Source organism: Alligator sinensis, unplaced genomic scaffold (genome assembly GCF_000455745.1).
Source record: "Alligator sinensis unplaced genomic scaffold, ASM45574v1 scaffold1825_1, whole genome shotgun sequence".
In the NCBI taxonomy this organism is placed as follows: Eukaryota; Metazoa; Chordata; order Crocodylia; family Alligatoridae; genus Alligator; species Alligator sinensis.
The window spans coordinates 34,347-52,502 of NW_005843333.1; the positions used below are offsets into that span (position 1 = coordinate 34,347).

An 18,156-nucleotide genomic window follows, 5' to 3' on the forward strand; every position below is an offset into this window, starting at 1 on the left:
GGGGAGCGATTAAACGCCGATGTATAGAGCATGATAAATAGTCATGAGACGATGGAGATAAGAGCCCTCTGTTACAAAGCATTTGTGTAGGTGACAGTAAGAAATGAGGTTAGCTTGTTGGTTGTGGCCTCAAAGACTTGCTGGATGGAATATTATTTTATCTTTATTTTTTCTGTCTTCTCTTTAATTCTTGACCTCTTGCAGTGTTTATGGAGCCAGAAGCCTAATCACAGTTGAAGAAAAAAATAATGTGGGCAGTGGAAGTATTAGGACTAGTGCTCATGCCCCGCTAAGTTGAAAATGTTTGCTAGACTTCCTCAGATGGAAGTGAATTAGTTTTGGTCTTGTGATTTCTCTCCAAGGAAAAAGAGAAGTGTAAACTCCCAGTTATATTAGAACATTTAGTGATTGTCCTGCCTTGCTAAATATAAATGCATTCGCTGCTGCTGCTTCTGCTTTTTAAGAGTAGGTTTTCTCTCAGGTCTGATGAAGCCACGCTGTGAGTTTATTGTTTGTAAATTGGTACTGAAAGAAGTGTCCGTTTAATAATATAAAAAACTGCAAAGTGTAAGGAATTCTTACATTAGACTAACAAGCATCCCCATCTGTAACATTTTTTCTCACTCAGGAAAGCAGAAATTGGTTGTGTTGATGGAGGTAATAGTAATACACACATATACACCCCCACCCACCTTCCTCAAGAGCAGGAGTGCGATGCAGCCTAAGATTTTCAAGAATCTCTCCCCTTCGGAGAGGGAATGCAAATACTGATAAACGCCCAATGAGAGTTTCATGTGAGGATGAAAACAAAAGCAGTGAGGCACAAAAGAAATGTTAAGATAGAACTAAGTATGTGTTTAAGAAGCAAGAGGTTGCTGGTTTTGCATAACGTGAACTGCACCTCATTTGCTTTCAGTAAATTTTCCCAGCTTCAAACCAGGGATCGACTCATCAGACTGTGCACCCGTGTTGTACAAGACTGCTTTGAACATACACGGCGTATCTGCACATGCGCTTTAATGCGCATTAACCTCCTTTAATGCACATTAAAGCATTGCTTAAAAATGTGCTTTTTACTTAATGTGCATTAAGAGAGGCGCATTAAGTGTCACATTAAAAGCCTGTTCTTTTGTTAATGCGCATTAAGCCATTTTCCTAATACCTCACAAGAGAGGGCACCTGTACAAAAGCACAGAGGCTGCTCTGATGTGCTGTGATTACAGATTAATCGAGTCTGCATTTTAATCCAATCTGCTGGAGCGTGGTAATTATCACAGTCCAGCAGTCTCCTGCATCTCGTGCATCAGTGCCCCTGTGCTTCAAAATGGTGGCAGAGGTGCTTGAATGAAAGCTTGTCAAACAAGCTTTTGTTCAAGCACCCCCACCTCAATTTTGAATCATGGAGATGCTAATACACAAGAGGCTGTGGTGCTTTAATTAGAGCAGCTGTCAGAGCCACTTTAATTAAAGCATTGCCCCCCTACCCTCACCCTTGGAGCCCATGTGAAAGTGTTGGAGGTACTAGATTTAATGTGCATTAACTAAAGCACATTAATGCACGTGTGGACACACCCATAGCCTATATCTGAGTCAGAGGATATAGGTTGTCGTCATGGCTTTGCCGTGAACTACTTCGGAACAAGTCACCTAGTCTCCATCCCCTTTCATACTCATGAGGAAACAGGAGAGAGGCTATCTTGTCACTTATGGGCAGTGAGACTTATTGCTGGGGGGATGCACAAGAGGCTGTGGCTAATCCTGCCCTCACATATCTTAGCATTAACTACTCTAGACCCTGGTCCGGCTGTTCATTTGTTTTGCATTAAAAGCCTAGCATTTAGTTTATTAGGCTCTCAACACTTTCAGGTAGCGTTCTGTTTAATCTTACAGTTTAATGAAGATGTGGCCAAAGTCATCAGCGCACTCCCCAAGAACATCCAAAGCAGGTGTTTTGGGTTTTTTTCTTTTCATTTTAGTGCCATGCCTTCATCACCTAAGCTGGTATAGCCTTGTGATTACGGTATGATTTTTTTATTTTTTTTCTTCTTCTAGAAAACCTCTCTCCCGCTGCTGCTCTTCTTTTCTTCTTCTTCCCCCCACCCTCACCATTCTTCATAGTAGGTCTCCTGCACTTTCGGTGTCCGTACAGTTCAGCGAGCAGTCCTCTCGAACCCGGTGAACTGCTTTGGCTTTGCAGAGGACACAGATATCTTTCGATCTCGACATTCTTTCCCGAAAGAATGGCTTTTTATTTTGCAAGTCAGAAATGTTTGGGTGAAGAGTGGAGCAATGAAAGAAGCACTTTTAAACCTTTTGCTCTGAAAGATGGACATTTTTTGCACAATGCTCCTTTTGTTGGAGACCTCTAAGAAGTCTATTGATAAGAACAATACAGCATCTTAAATGCTGCGATTCGAGTTTAGCAGGAAGTGTTACTTGTATTACTTAAGTAGCAGGATTTCAAATTTGTTTGGTGTTCTGGTTTCTGTGGGATAAAATGTAGACAGAGTTGGATTTGGCAAGGATGTAGCTAGCTTTGTTCTCTCTAATGCAGGGAGGGATAGCAAAGGGCTGTAGAAATGGCTTTGTAGAATGGCTGTTTCATTTCCAAGAAGGCTGTGGTGAGGCCTGGACATCTCGACAGCGCGCACCTCACATTTATTCTGTCTGTCAGCAAGAAGGGGTGACCCTCTGGGACTATCCGAGTCCTAATATGTAGTGTTCTGCCTCGAGTTGAATGGCATAAGGCCCACAGGAATTACAGGTCCCTGGATGTAACACTGATATTTTGATGTCAGCAGGGCTGGATTTCTAGGAATAGTAATTTAAAAAAAAACAAGTTTGCTGTCTATCATCTTGGCTTGGTTTTTTAGCGTGCACAGATATGCAACAGCATGCATTTCTTTTATTAGGTTATCATACCTCTTCAATGCTAATATTTTGGAGGTTTCTTTCACAGGAGCGTCAGAAACAGCTGGAAAGCCTTGGCATATCTCTTCAGTCTTCTGGAATCAAAGTAGGGGACAACAAGTGTTTCCTGGTTAATTTAAATGCAGATCCTGCTCTCAACGAACTTCTGGTCTACTACTTAAAGGTGAAATACATTTGTTTTAAGTATAATTTGGTCATCTTGCACTGTTGAAATGCATGTGGGTAGAAAGTGCTTGTGAAAAATGAACTTGAGGCCAGAGCCTCATTGAAAAAAAACAAAAAGTCATATTTGTGCCCTTTTCCCCAGCTACTGGTTACTAGGTGATCTGTCATATCCAGTAACTGGAGAAAACAGCACAAATATGACTTTTTTTTTTCAATGCTGGTCATCAACTGTTAGAATACGAGAATAGACATCCTTAATGACAGATTTTTTTTTTCTCAATTTCATCTAGTTCTTCAGCAGCCTTATGGTAGTCTTAATAGAGTTGTAGTCAGAAAAGTGGTTTTTATATAAAAAGTCGAGGCACTTTGCTAACTCTGCTTCTCCTCGTGTCTTCAAAATATACGGACTAAAATGAGTGGTTACTTATTCCTTTTAATTATGTCAGTCTCTGGGGGGAGAGGTGGTTTCTGTTGTGGCTTATCCATTCGGTTGACATGCAATCTGTATTACTGATGATGGGTACAAAAGAAAGAACTAACTTGCCTTTTGGAAGCTGGGCTGGCACATGAGCCATTTTTCATCTTTCTCCTCTCTTCCTACCCTGTGCATGGAGGAGGTTTCATTTGGGAGAAAATGAAGTCCATGCAGCTACTTTTAAGTCACCTCTCAGAATTTAACAGGACTTCAGTGTTAAACCCAAATGTCAAAATGCTAACACCGTTGAGTGTTAATGCTTTTTTTGCCCTCCCATCTAAGTAGAGTATAATTATTTTGTCTTGGGACAGCTGCATAATTTAATATTTGGTCTGAAAGTATTTTGTGCTTCTTACCCAGAGATTTGTTTCGCTCCTTGTGTAGATCAGTCGGGTATCATGAAGCAAATCGCCATCCAAAGAATTAAAGCAAGGGAAAAGAAGTCCTTATTCATCCTTGTCCCTTTCAACCATTAATAAACAACAAAAAAGCTGATTCAAGTTTTTTTAGAGGGGAGTCAAATATTTCCAGGCATCTCATGTGTAGGTGCCAGCACTCTCGTTTGAACTGCTACATCAGCCTCAACTCTGGCTCTTGAAGCAGGGTTGCTTGCTTGCTTAATGTTGAATACAAGACAAGAAGACCTTAATGCCCAGGCACATTCAGGAGGATGACTTCAGTTCATGTGTAAAAGGGGAGAAGTCTTTTCAGTTAAAAGCAGGCTTCAGCATTATCTCATCCTTGTGATGGAAATCCTTTTTTGAAGAGGAAGGTTTTATGGCATTTGCTTAAAACTAGGCAAACCCAGAGTCTGTCTCCTTGGCACAAACTTTTTTATGAGCTTAGCAGACTTCTCCAACTTCAGTTAAGCTGACCCACGTGCTATCTCTCAACTCTGGAAAAACCAGGGAATATGGACTAGAGCTCCCTTTGGTCATTTCAGAGTCTTATCTAGGACAGCTCTTTTAGATCCTAAAGCAGTTGTTACTAGAGTTGGGTACTCTACACACAGTGATGCATGCATGCAGGTTGTAGCACAGTGTGTGTGGCCAGCAGGCAGCAGTTATCTGCTTTTAAATGCTAGTCCTCTGTTAGTCTCTTGCCATATAGCTCTTCCATGGTAATTCGCAAGCTGTCAGAATTTAATTGTGTGCACATGCACGTGTGCGCAGGCTCACACCTACACACGGTTGAATTCCTTAGCGTGATGCTTTATGCTTTAGCTTAATGGAAAATATATTATTGTCACCTATGAATGACTGAATTCAATTCAGCAGCTTTCAAAACATCAAAAGTAGGAAGCAAGGCACATGCAAACATGTAGGATGGAACAGGATGAGCACGCACACGCTGCAGAGCAAGCGGGAGGGAATTTCTGCCCTGGTTGCTAACATATGAATTTGGATTGTCAATAGGAGCACACACTAATTGGGTCAGCTGACTCCCAAGATATCCAGTTATGTGGAATGGGAATTCTTCCTGAACATTGCATCATAGACATCACCTCGGAAGGACAGGTTATGCTGACACCTCAGAAAAATACCAGGTACTGGATCAAAACATTGAAAAAAAGAAGTCATGTAACTTTAAACAAGAATTTTAAGGCAAATGGTGCATGAAAATGATTTTTAAATTGTGTGTCTGCCCTTTATCTGAGGATGAATAATGCCACTTCACTTCTATCTAGACTTTGATTAGTAGCTTGCTGTGTTCTCCCGGCACAGCTCTGTCAGCTCATCTCGATCTGGACGTGCAGCACACTGGCTCTTCCACTTCCGGGCCCTTCCAGATTAGATTTCAAGCAGTGTTAAAGGATCTGCTGTGCGTTTCGTAAGAATGCAAACGTGAATTGTGTATGCTTTCCATAAAGAACTGCTCGCTCTTTAACATTTATTTGGAATTAAATGAGTATCAACATCTGAATTATCTTCCGTAAACACTCTGTACGCAAACATTTACTGCAGCATTTGCCACATTATCTGATTAAGCAGAAATCCTTGGGAACTATAGGTTATGTTCCAACCGAGCACACAATGCCATGCTCCTTTGTTGTGTCTGATTTAAAAAAAATATTCCACATAATTCATTTTAGATGCATAATAAGCTTAAAATTCCTCTGCTTTATCAAGGCTCTTTCATATGCAGGCCTTGGGTTTCAGTTTGTTTGTAATAAACCCATTTGAAACACAAGTTCTGCTAGTACTGAGTATAACAATGTTTGATATGGTAAACTATGCACATACTTAGTAACGTCAATGTTTTATTTAAAATAGTTATACTTTCATTCTCTGTCTTTCAAAACAATGTAAAAATATCTGTGGGCTATATTCAAAGTCATGAACCTTTTAGAGCCCTGTAGATTTTCAGTCATACTCCTGGGGTACCATCTCTGTTCAGCAATGCTAGGTATTCTGGACCTTCAGTAATCAAAAGAGGAGAGGAAGTTTAAATCAATTCAGGGACTGAGGAGATGGTGCAGCATCACAGGTGACATGCTTGCATTTTTTAGCATCTAATCCTTGAATGTGCTTTCCTCTTCAAACCAGTTTGAGTAATTTATTATTCATCAAAAAGTCCTTATCTGCAGGTGGTTGCATTCACTTTTCTTTTCTTTTCACAGAACATTTGTAAACGGTTCTGCTGTTATGGGTCCTACACAGCTACACCACGGAGACCGAATACTGTGGGGGAACAACCACTTCTTCAGGTCTGAGTCCTTGGCATTATAAGGGAAGTTCTGTGACCGGAGGATATTTCAAGAATGATGAATGTCCTAGCAGCTGCACCTGGTCTTAGTTTAGCTGTAATGAGCTAAAGGCAACTTTTTCAGTTTTTATGTTTCCATGGGGTTGTGACCATTTTGATGTGTCTCTTGCAACTGTCATCAGCACCTTTACCCTTAAGATTAGATTGCTTCAGTGTGCTCCGCTTGAGGGGCGCAGCTTCGGTCAGCCCCAAAACTGGTACAGAGTCTGTCTCCATCATTATTATGAAAGGGTCTCTGCAAGCATGTAACTCCCTGCACTCATTTGCAGCAACTCTCTCGTTTTCTTGTTGGAATTTAAGGTCTTTTTTTCCCTATAAATTCTTAAATGACCTGACACTTATCTGCCTGAGAGACCGCCGTCCTCCTTGTGTCATACCGCTACAGCCCCTTCTGTATAAGAGAGTCACTCACATGTTTTTGTGTGAAGGCCACTTCTTTTTATAGGACCATCTTTGGTCTGAAATAGCCAAATCCATTCACCTTTGAAGCCAGCATGCTTAAAACCTAGTTATTCTCCTTTCCTTTTTTGAGAGGGGAAAGTGATACCAGGAACTTCATTGTTCCCCAGCAACTTGTTGGTTGGAGAATGAGGTTGAAATTCGTAAAGCTGTTAAACTACATTTAAAAATGTTGCCAAGGGTATGCCTAGGGTCTTAGATGAAGGGTCGTTTTGGGTTTTTAATAAAGCAAAGGCACAGCTGGCTGTAGCTAAGGAAGTGGAGAAAAGGCTGTTGCAACTGTGGGCACATCTACACAATACATTTACTGCAGTCGCCTAATTAGCTTCACAGTAAATATCTCAGTGTCTACACGTGCAGCCCTATTACGCTGGAGTAAACTAATTAACTCCGCAGCAGGTTAGTACTTGTAAATGCAAGTGCTATGTACTATCCTGCTGCGGAGTTTTTTAGTGCACAGAAGCGCATGTGTAGATGGTGATGGGGCTGGTTGGGGAAAGAGGGTGCTTGGATAGCCCTGCACTGGAGCACCCTCATGCCCCAGCTAGCTCCTCCACAGCACGATGAGCCAGGCTGGAGCAATCCTGGGGTGGCAGGCTGACCTCCTGGGCCCCCTGCCAGCCAGGACTCCTCTGACCTGGTTCATTGTGCTGCAGTCCTGGGGGCACGTTAAAATGCGATGCCTGGACGCAATAAACTCCAGCGTGATATATGAGTTAATTGTACATGTCGATGCACCTGGTGTGAAGGACAGTCCCAAATCACAATGTTTCAAGCCCTTATTTTAACTTGGTTGAGGTACTCCTTCCCTCCACCCACACATGATATTTTCAAAGGAAAATGTATTGACTGGAGGGGAATCACCTTCCTTTTAAGTCCTCAGAGCAGTGGCTTTGTTGCAGAGGCAGAGCATTATAATTACTTAACCCCATTCTTTTTTCTTTGAAAAGGTTGAATTTGCCAAAAAAGAAAAAGAAGGTGGAACATGAGGATGAAGAGCGAGATAACTCTATGAAGTGCAGCAATAGCATTGAGCAGCTAGATGCAGATGGAGACAACTCCAGCGAAGTGTCCAGTGAGATTAATTTCAGCTATGAGTATGCCCAGATGGAAGTCACCATGAAGGCACTCGGTAGCAATGGTAAGCAGCAGCAGTTATTGGTAATGCAAAGAGGAAATAAGATTATATTTTGAGGACCCTGCAGCCGTGGGAATACAGCTTCCCCTTGGATACAGTTTTGTCTTTTTGGTTGACTTCTCTCTTAATCGTTTTTACTTGAGGAAGGGGAAAAACACTGCCACATTATTATTTGTTACAACTGATTGCTGTTGTGCATGAGACCCAGGACTGCAGTATTGACAGTATTCAGGACCTTGGTGTATTTGAGTTTAGCTTTGTACGTTTACTATATTCTATCTAGCTTCGGCTCTAGTGGCGTCTAAACCTATGTGTTGTCCTGAATGCAAGATCTTTGGTTTCTGTAGTTTTAGCTAGCTGCCTTATTTGGGGGAAGTAGCTCCAACTTTGTCCACTTCTCAATCCAGCTCAATCTTTGTCCACTTCTAAACTCTGTTAAATATAAGAGGAATGGACTAGATGACTCTGCTAAATTGTAGAAAAGAACAGCAGGTGATGGGGTTTGTGAACTTCATGATAAAAAACAGAAGCATTCTGACGCAGTCTATAAAAACTATGCTTAATTTATAGAAGGTTTTTCATCTGTTGATTTGAAAGGGCTTTGCAAGGGTGCACAGCAGATGGTATGTATCCCTCTTTATGGATGGGGAAACTGAAGCATAGTAAAGTTGTGACTGCTCTAAAGATACAGAGGTAAATCTACTGGCAGAGTTTTGTTCTCTGTCCTGTTTGGTGGATCACTGCTTCCCTCTAACTCCCTATTTCAGTGATTCCAAACCCGGATGCTGTGGCACCCTGGGCTGTCTTGGGATCCTTTCAAGGGTGCCGCAGGGTACCTCACAATGTTAGCACTGATAGGTGTGCAAACATAATTTACAAGATAAACCTAGATATTTTACATAGGAGAACACATAGGGTGTTAATAACAAGTCTAACCTGATGTGGGGGTTTTCAGTTCTTTACAACAAAAGAATCGCTCTATTGTATTTCTGTAGTTGAAAAAGGAGTGAAAACTAAGAGGTGTGCACCGAGGGGTGCATTGAGTCTCATGAAGAGGGCCTTGAGACTAACAAGATTGAGAGCCACTGCCTTGTTCACTAGATGTCTGAACACAGCACAACTAGCTTCTTTGTTTTTAACATCTGCTTAGATCCAATGCAGTCAATCTTGCAGAGCCTGGAGCAGCAGCATGAAGAGGAGAAGCGGTCCGCTCTTGAGCGGCAGAGATTAATGTACGAGCATGAACTAGAGCAGCTGCGAAGGCGACTCTCTCCTGAAAAACAACATTTCCGCAGCATGGAGAGGTTCTCTTTTCATTCCCCCAATGCCCAGCAACGCTTACGGCAGTGGGCAGAAGAGAGGTGGGTGATGAGAATATGCATGTTTTTCAAGCAAGGCTGGTTAGGCTTGCAGTCCTAAAGCTGGTGAAGTCTGTTCTAAGATTTGAGATGCCTTTCACAATAGCCCATGTAGTGAATGGGTCTCCTGAGAAGAGCTCAGTGCTAGTGATGTGGGGAGAGCAGCAGCAGAGTCCCCAAAAAGGGTGAACATCTCTCTCTGTTTTGTCTTTTATTTCATCTCCTCGTGGAGGAACTCTGCAGTATGATCTCAGGTCGCTTGTCCATCTTCATTTTAAGAGCAGAAGAAGAAAGTCGTATGGACTCCCGTATAAATGTCATCATTTTATCATTAGAATCACTGCCGTTCTCCCAGTCAAGTATTAATAATCTAGGCATATAATTTAAATGGATACATTTTAAATCTCTATATTTATGCATTTAATGCATTGATGTATGTAATGTATTTATACATACATTATGTATATATTATGTGTATTGATTCATTTAAAAGGCTAAATCTTGAAATGAATCATTAACTCATTTAAAAGGCTAAATAAATAGCTTTTTGCAAAAAGATATTTATAATGGGAGATGGCGCGTTTCGTCTCCAAGTCTCCGATTCCGGTCCAGCCCAGCTTAGACATGACTTTTCTAGTGATGTGTTGACAATTTGTGTGCAATATCTGATGTCACTTTCTATTTTGCAGGAAGTATTAATTGATTTGCTAGGCAGGGAGGCTAAATAGACTGTAACTTGGAGACTGAATTACCTTTTCCATGCAAAATGGTATTTTCTGCATCCTTTGGTCAAAACTGTGGAGTAGCTCACACAAAAACTGCCTGTTCTGTGGATAGGGTGGGGGAGCCATCTAATCTGGTCTCCGGGCCAGGCAAAGAGTGTGTGTGTGTGTGTGTGTGTGTGTGTGTGTGTGGAGGAGGGATGGGGTGACTAAAAACAGGTGAAGAGTCAGCATTCAGCTAACATTTCCATGTTCAAATGAGCCGCGTTGTATATGAAATCCTGTTCATACCTTACCTTCATGGCAGTGATCCGTCCCAAGACCCTTAATTTCCTTCTAAAATGTAGTCAGAAGTTCAGTCGCTAAACCTCATCATTCTTTTCTTCTTGTGAAAAGAGAAGAAATGTTGAACCAGAGCCTGCGAAAGCTGAGAGAACAAATTGTAAAAGCCAATTTATATGTGAGAGAAGCCAATTTCATTGCCGAGGAGCTGGACAAGAGAACAGAGTATAAAGTCACTTTGCAAATCCCAGCTTCAAGCCTTAACGCGAACAGAAAGGTGAGACGACAGCTTGCATAACTGAATCATTATTCGATCAAGTGGGCTCGTGGACTCTTCGCGTTTGTCATTCTGCAGCTCTAATGATCTCGATAATCTGCCAGCATGTTTCTACTTGGGAAGGCTGGTGCTGGAAAAACATGACGCATCTTTATCATATTTCATAGTATGAAAAGTATAGAAATATGCCAGCCCCTGGAAATGTTGTCCTTGGGCATAGGTTCATGCATGCACACCATCTCACTCATCATTCCCGTAGCAGCAATACTAAAATTTCAAGATGCTGTGGATAAAACATCTTGAGAAATAACAAAACCTGCTTTTAAAGATCAAGCTAAATTGTGATGACTTGATCTAACAGCCATGTGTTTCCCAGTCCTTACTGGAGTCCTTTCACATTCATGTAATGTGCCTTCATGGTAAGGTGATGTGATTGAGCTGCTGCCTGATCAAATGGCTAGAAAAATAGCATTTCTTTTTGGAGGTGGTTTGTCAAAACCATTCACATGGGCCAACAAAATCCAAGAAGTCCATTGTAACATTAGAGTTTCTTTATAATTCACTATTTTATTCCTCCCATCAATATGTTGCATATGGGAAAAATAGTATCTATCTTATGTACTTTTTAATATCTAAATGCTGTACAGTCTTGAAGGAGCTGAGCTTCACAGCAACTTTGTGGGGTATGAAAGTCACACCCCTCCCCATCCATAGAACAGGACTGGGGTATAAAAGGGCAGGGTTTTGTAGGATCTCTCACTGCAGGGAATTTAACCCATACCTCATATCCCAAATCTTTACTACTTGACTATCCTCCCTTTCTTTCACCCAGATATGAAACAGAGCTTAAAAAGTCAGGTTAACCCAATGCATTTCATCCTATCATTGAAATGTGTCTTAGTCACTTTAAAGCTGAGCATTATCTGCATAGCAAACCTTTTTAGATGTATTTTTTTGGCTTCCCTTAACTAGGGAGGAAGGGGTTAAGCGACTACATGACTTTGGTGGTTGTTCATAATAGTAACCATGCTTTGAGCTTACGGCTACTATCATTTGAGGATCTTAATTAAATCCTTGATTTCATCCCTGGAACGTTTCTGTAAGGTCAGGGATTTGCAAAGATCTCTGCCCATTTGCTGGAATTAAGTTTGGCAGTTTCAGAGGGCAAGTCTGCTTTGCTTGATGGCAAGATCCAGATCCTGCCACTCCAGAGTTTGGTTACTTAAGACTTTAAAAGAGAAAAAAAAGAAATGTTCCTCAATACATTCTGTGCAATTTTTCACCTGCTGTCATGACCTGGATTTCTTACTCAAGTCTACCTGTTTTTGCAGCGAGGTGCGATTCTCAGTGAGCCTGCTATTCAGGTGAGGAGAAAAGGGAAAGGCAAACAGATCTGGTCACTGGAGAAACTGGAAAACCGACTAGTGGATATGAGGGATCTTTATCAGGAGTGTCCATTATTGTGGTGATAAATGAGTCCCTGTCATTTAAAAAAAAAAAAAAAGGGAGAAGGAAGGGGTTATCTTTATTCTGGAATATAGCTGCTTTTCTGAGCCATCACACACTTGTAGTACTAACCAGAGATGTTCTTGATGGTTCTTCAGTATTTCATTGACTTGCTCGATCTTGTCGCTTCCACGTTTCTCTGCGCTTGGTTTGATAAGTAAACAGAGGAACTAGAATCCAACAAGCGAAGCTAAGCAGAGAGAGAGCACGAGATCGAATTCAGATCAGCTTCTGAATGTGAATATAAAATGATGAAAGAAACCTTGCGGACACGCCTCAAACTCTGCCTGCAACAGCACATACAAGTAGCCTTTGTGTGGAGCTTTCTGATCCATTCTGGCCTCTTGCCTAAGTCAGAAGCTATGAAATACCTGGCTAGTCATGCAATGTTGTGAAAATGCTGTCGCATTAAGCATTTCATTTACGTTTGCCTTTTTTTTTTAATTTGCTTCTAGATGATGAGAGCTTACTTCAGGCGAGCGGATCCATTCTATGACGAGCAGGAAAACCACAGCCTCATTGGAGTGGCCAATGTTTTCCTCGAGTCCCTGTTTTATGATGTGAAGCTGCAGTATGCTGTTCCAATCATCAACCAAAAGGGAGAGGTTTGTCATTCCTTCCATAAGCCCTGCTTGTTTGCTGTTCACTGGAAGTCAGCTGAGCTTGTCAACGTTGTAGGGAAGGTGTTCCCAGAACATGTGCCTGTTACTGTCTAACATTTCAGGATTGTGGGACTAGTCCTCTCTTCTGTCTCATCCCCAAAGCATCTTAGGGTGGAAACAGATGTCACCTGACGTCTCACTTGTGCTACCACACCATTTTTTATGGTGGCACAAATTATGAGCGAATAGATGCCATGCCACATCAAAGGAAAATCAGTGGTGCAGTGAAAGGTAGTAATAGACTTCTGCTTTATTGCAGTGGACATCTGTTGGTTCTGGGGCAGGAGAGTACAGGCAGCCTGAGCTGCTCTCACTCTCCAGCTACCCAAGGCAGGTACTCTGGGGGCTTAAGGCTCCTCCAGTCCCTGGACCATATGCCCAGGTTGTCCCACTTAGAGGGGTACCTTGGGGAATCTCAGTGCACCTCTCCCTAAGCAGGAAAAGCTGATTGAGGGGGACAGATCTGGCTGAGCAGGGAAAGTAGGGTTCACTCAAAACCAGCTCTGGAGATCACATCATCCCTCGTGCCACACCATCAAGGTTAGGACAAAGGGTGACATGTTTCACCCAGTGAAGTCTGCTGTGCCCTGGCACATCACAGCACAGCTGATCCGCTTCGTTTGGCAATGTCTATTTCTAGCCTTAATGATTTAATGTTCCGAACACCGGTATCATGATCATGAAACATACAGATCAGTGTAAGCCCATTGCCAGGTAGAGCATGCGTAGGTAAATGAGAGGCAGTTTGCTGCAACCAGCATGGTCCCCAGGTCCAATTGTGACTGAAGCTGAACTCTTGCTGGCACTATACACAGTCTTCCCTTGCCAAAAGGGCTTAAAATCCAAGACCAGACAAATGCATTGGATAAAACAATGGAAGAGAGGAATCGGAGAGGACACACTAGTTGTGCACGTGCCGGGAGGTGCACTAGCTCTGTAGCTGCCTGAAATGATTAGAACAGACTGTTGCACCACACTCAATCTTCCCAATCCTTTTTTTTCATTAGGTGTCAGGTCGTCTTCATGTTGAAGTTGTGCGAGTGAGCGGAGAGATTGAGGAGAGAATTGTAGGAGGTGAAGATAGCACAGACTATTCAAGTGACAGTGACACCCAGGAGAAAAAACTGGTCTGCATGGTGAGTTTCTAGATGCATTCCAGGGAAGCTGTTGTGCTAACCATTGAGTCGGCACTGCCCTTCCTTTTACAACCCGTGTGTAAAAAAAAAACCATAATTAAGTGTTCATGGTGCATTAATTTCTTTTGTTAGTGATGAATTACACTGCGTATGCTCTGTTTACAGCCTATGTTCAGTTATGCTATCATTATCCTACCTTGTAAGCTGTTAAATTGTTAACAGTATATTTGGAAGCATTTTGATGCTTCAAGATTTAAAGAGCAAAGCAAAGCAAATGGCAAAGCTAGTGGGGTATGCAGAATTTCATACCCTGGGTGTATTTGTTTTCGCTGGCTTTTTTTTTTTAATGCCTTTTGTTACAGAATTTGCCCTAGAAAGCCTCTGTCTTGTCGTCTCTCATAGCATTTCATATCCTGAGTGAAAATAATGCAAGAAGACTGAATCCTGTATTTCTCTGGTCTCATGCTGGCATTTTCTTTCTTCTTTTTTTTTCCTTTTCGTATTGAGGCCATACTCTATTGTTGCAATTATAACTCTGGGTCGTGCCCCCCCCTACAAGAACCATAAAATTGCACTTCTTCATAGGGTCATTTTGTTTGTGGATTTTTGGGCTTTTTTATTGTAGTTGCAATATTTTTGTGCATTCAGTAAAACTACCAAGTCAGAATTTTTTTTTAATCCAGTTTTGACTCTAGTATTTTAAGTGCATTTAACCCTTTGGGTCCCTTTAGTTCCTTGATACTCCTGCAACTGCTACTGCAGTTAAAGATCTTTATCTGTAATTATTGACTTTTACAGTCAGGAGAAAAAGCAGGGGTGGGGGGGGGTCCCCCTAAAATATATTTATTTAGATTTTTTTGTTTTAGATTCATATCCTGTCCAGAAAGGTTCAGGTTGGCTTTAGCAAAACCAGAGGATTTACATAATCTAAAGGGAAACCAAACCATGAAATGACAATGAATCTGTAAATGTGAGATGGATTTTTATGCAGCATTGATTTATAATCTGGACAATATGGTAGATTTTGATGGGGAGGGGAGTGGGAAACAAGCTCATTTACCCCAAACAGTTTATGCTTTTATTTGCAGTCCTGAAACCTTGACAGGTTACACAATCTTAATTATCTAAAGCAGTTTGGCAGTCATATATATATAAAGTAGCTACACATTGGGCATGTCTACATGTGCATTTAAGCGCACCTAAGTTTAATGCGCATTAGTTTAATGCGCATTAAGCAGGTTTAGGTAGGCAGCTACACATACAGGTGTTAAACCACATTAACGCTGTGTGCTCATGTGGACTGACTTGGAACTAACTTTAGATTCAGTCTTCTTGCATTATTCTCACTCAGGAGATGAAATGCTATGAGAGGAGAGAAGACAAGACAAAGGCTTTCTAGGGCAAATTCTGTAACACAAGGCATTAAAAGAAGTCAATGAAAATAAATACATCCAGAGTATGAAATTCTGCATACCCTACTAATTTTAGTCCCAAGTTAGTCCACACACAGCGTTAATGTGCTTTAATGCATCTATATGTGCATTTAATGCACTTTAACTATTTGTGCCTAAATTTGATACCTGCATTTGCAGGTATCAAATTTAGGCACCATTAGCCCAAAATCGCCATTTTTAAAGTGCATTAAGAGTGCACACATGTAGAAGCATGCCCAAATGTGCCTTAAATTTAGGCTAATGCACCTTAAAGTGTCTCGTAGTAGTGTACACATGTTCATATACAAACACACATATGCTTGTTGTAGCTGTAGCTGTTGTTGTTGCCACTGTTATTGTTGCTATCATGATTACTGTTGCTATTGATACAACTACGTTGTTGTTGTTATACGGGATGAGCAATTGGAAAGGCTGACTTTACTTCCACATAGGGACAGACAAAATAACCAAATTATTGGAGGAGGAGGAAAGGTCTATTACTCTTAACAGGACCTAATTTTAGTTGAACTTATTTCTGCAGTTGGGTAAAGAAATTTGCTTTGCAAAATCTTAGACTTTGCTTTAATGTAGTTTTGATTTTACAGTTTGACCGGGCCATGAATTTCAAGTTCTTTTTATACCTGGCTTTGCTAAAACTTGATTTTTGGGGGCTATGCTTGGCTTTTAAATTCATATTGTTCGTAGCATTCTAGAAGTACAGCAAGAACGACTTTTGGACAGAAGGGTTGCAGGAACAAAAACTTCCATTTAGGTAGAAGTACAAGGTTTTATTAAATTCCACTTGAAAGATAATAGCATGGTATCCATTTGCTTTTAAAAGTAAAGAATAAATCTCCTGCACCTTTATAAAAATCCATAAGAACTTTCTTTGCTCTCTTAAAGCCAGTTTTTCAGTGACACCTAGTGATGATGTTCAGTGACTGCAGCCAAAACATTTTATCTACAGCTGTTTCAAGGCAAAAAGAAATGCATTTTGGCCAGGTCTTTGTGCCAAAGTCATTCATTCTCTAATTGAAGAAGTTTCCCAGTGGAGCAGAAAGACGTTATTCTAACCAAATGGATTTCTTTTGCATTGTGCTTAAGTGTTACAAGCAAGGTGACTGGTTTAAGATATGTTTTTCTCTGCTTGTGTCTCCTTCAACCAGATTAAAATACTTCAGGCTACAGGTTTGCCTCAGCATCTCTCCAACTTTGTGTTCTGCAAGTACACCTTCTGGGATCAGTTGGAGCCAGTTATGGTTGTCCCTGAGGTGGATCCCTCCTTATCTGCGATCTACAAGGAGCCGCGGTGCATGGTTGTCTTCGATCACTGCAATGTAACTGCTTGTTTGATTTATCAGTGCATTCATAGATAAACACAGAAAATTAGTGCTCTGAAAAAATGTTCTTGTCAGTCACTTTTCCCCTCCTTTTTTAACTAATCATCTTTTATGATCAACATTTGAAATGAATACAGATGCTCCTACCGGTACAATTACTTGGTGGGTAGTAATTAACCATTCTTTTTTCGGTCTTGCAAGTTTAACACACAGTTTCTAGAAGTATAATTTTCTGTCTGAAAAGGATAAATAAAGAATACTAGAGAATATTTGAGGGAAGGCCTTGTGTCTGAGTTCACCTGTTCCTGGGCTGTGAGACTGGTCTTCTGAAATCTTATCCAGGCCTCTGGTGGTTTGGGATAACTCATTCAGTTTCTCTTAGTGTCCATATCTATAAAATAAAAATACCCACCCCATCAGGGTTTTATTGAGGCTCTTTTATTAATAAAGTACCATGAGCAAAGAATACCTTTCAAGCCCTGAATTTGGATTTGGGGAATATACAGTCTTGGCTCAGCCATATATTTGCCCTGTGCTCTTTGGCAAGTTTCATGTAATCCCTGTGCTTTGATTTCCCCTTCTATAAAATGGAGCTACTACTGTTCTCTTCCTTCTGCAATTTTTTCCTAATTCATTACTTTATATTTTAAATTGTAGGGAGAAGGGACTGGTTTACCCGGTTCTTTTGTATAGCACCAAGTACCATAGATCTCCAGTCTCTATCAGGGCTGGTGTAATGCAAATAATTTGAATGGAGGAAAGCACAGGATGACTATCAAGTATCCATTTTTACTATTTTCAGAGACAATGCAATTTAGAGAGAGGAGCAGATTGTAGTATAAATAAATTGGGATGCACCAGACAAAAGCTTCAGAGTGGAGAATCTCAAATGCCAACATCAAAAGCCTTTAACTGCTTATGCAGAAAACACAGTAAATGAATGGGATTATTCAAATTCGTGTGGCTTGCCTGATCAGTAGACTCGGACACACTCAGACAACTTGGAGTTAATGGGGAAAGATCCATTTTATTCTAAATGCTTTGAAATAAATATTTACAATATATGAGCCCCATCATGCGGAGAGAGTAACATGCAAGCTTAAAACAAGGTGAATTGGAAAGTATGTGTGTAGTGGGAGTTTAAGAATGGGGGTTTATTTTTAACCAGTTTCGTAATTTCCATTTAGGAGTTTTCTGTGAATATTTCTGAAGACTTCATGGAGCATCTCTATGAAGGTGCTTTGGCAATAGAAGTTTATGGTCACAAACAGAGCGATCCTCGGAAAAACCCAGCCCTATGGGATTTGGGAATAATTCAAGCCAAAACACGAAGTCTTCGTGACAGGTAACATTACACGCTGAACTGCCAGGCTGTTTAGGATCATGGCAAATTCATTTATGTCTAGGAGACTGCATTTTAGAGTAGTTTTGAGACCAGCGGTCAAGTTCTAGATTAAGTAAAAATGTATCAACAAAGAGTCTGAATATTTGTACTCTTCAGTATTT

General features: G+C 41.0%; 1 protein-coding gene across 1 annotated transcript in view; it reads left to right on the forward strand.

Moving 5' to 3' along the window:
• The window catches only part of KIF13B (kinesin family member 13B), a 102,416-nt gene that overhangs the window by 28,309 nt on the left and 55,951 nt on the right, over nucleotides 1–18,156 (forward strand). The window contains exons 11-22 of the mRNA XM_025194882.1: nucleotides 2,960–3,094; nucleotides 4,987–5,117; nucleotides 6,192–6,278; nucleotides 7,747–7,937; nucleotides 9,085–9,295; nucleotides 10,411–10,573; nucleotides 11,905–12,025; nucleotides 12,145–12,176; nucleotides 12,535–12,684; nucleotides 13,749–13,877; nucleotides 16,477–16,647; nucleotides 17,838–17,995. Of these exons, the coding sequence (XP_025050667.1) occupies nucleotides 2,960–3,094; nucleotides 4,987–5,117; nucleotides 6,192–6,278; nucleotides 7,747–7,937; nucleotides 9,085–9,295; nucleotides 10,411–10,573; nucleotides 11,905–12,025; nucleotides 12,145–12,176; nucleotides 12,535–12,684; nucleotides 13,749–13,877; nucleotides 16,477–16,647; nucleotides 17,838–17,995 (1,679 nt within the window). The remainder of the gene's footprint in view (nucleotides 1–2,959; nucleotides 3,095–4,986; nucleotides 5,118–6,191; nucleotides 6,279–7,746; nucleotides 7,938–9,084; nucleotides 9,296–10,410; nucleotides 10,574–11,904; nucleotides 12,026–12,144; nucleotides 12,177–12,534; nucleotides 12,685–13,748; nucleotides 13,878–16,476; nucleotides 16,648–17,837; nucleotides 17,996–18,156) is intronic.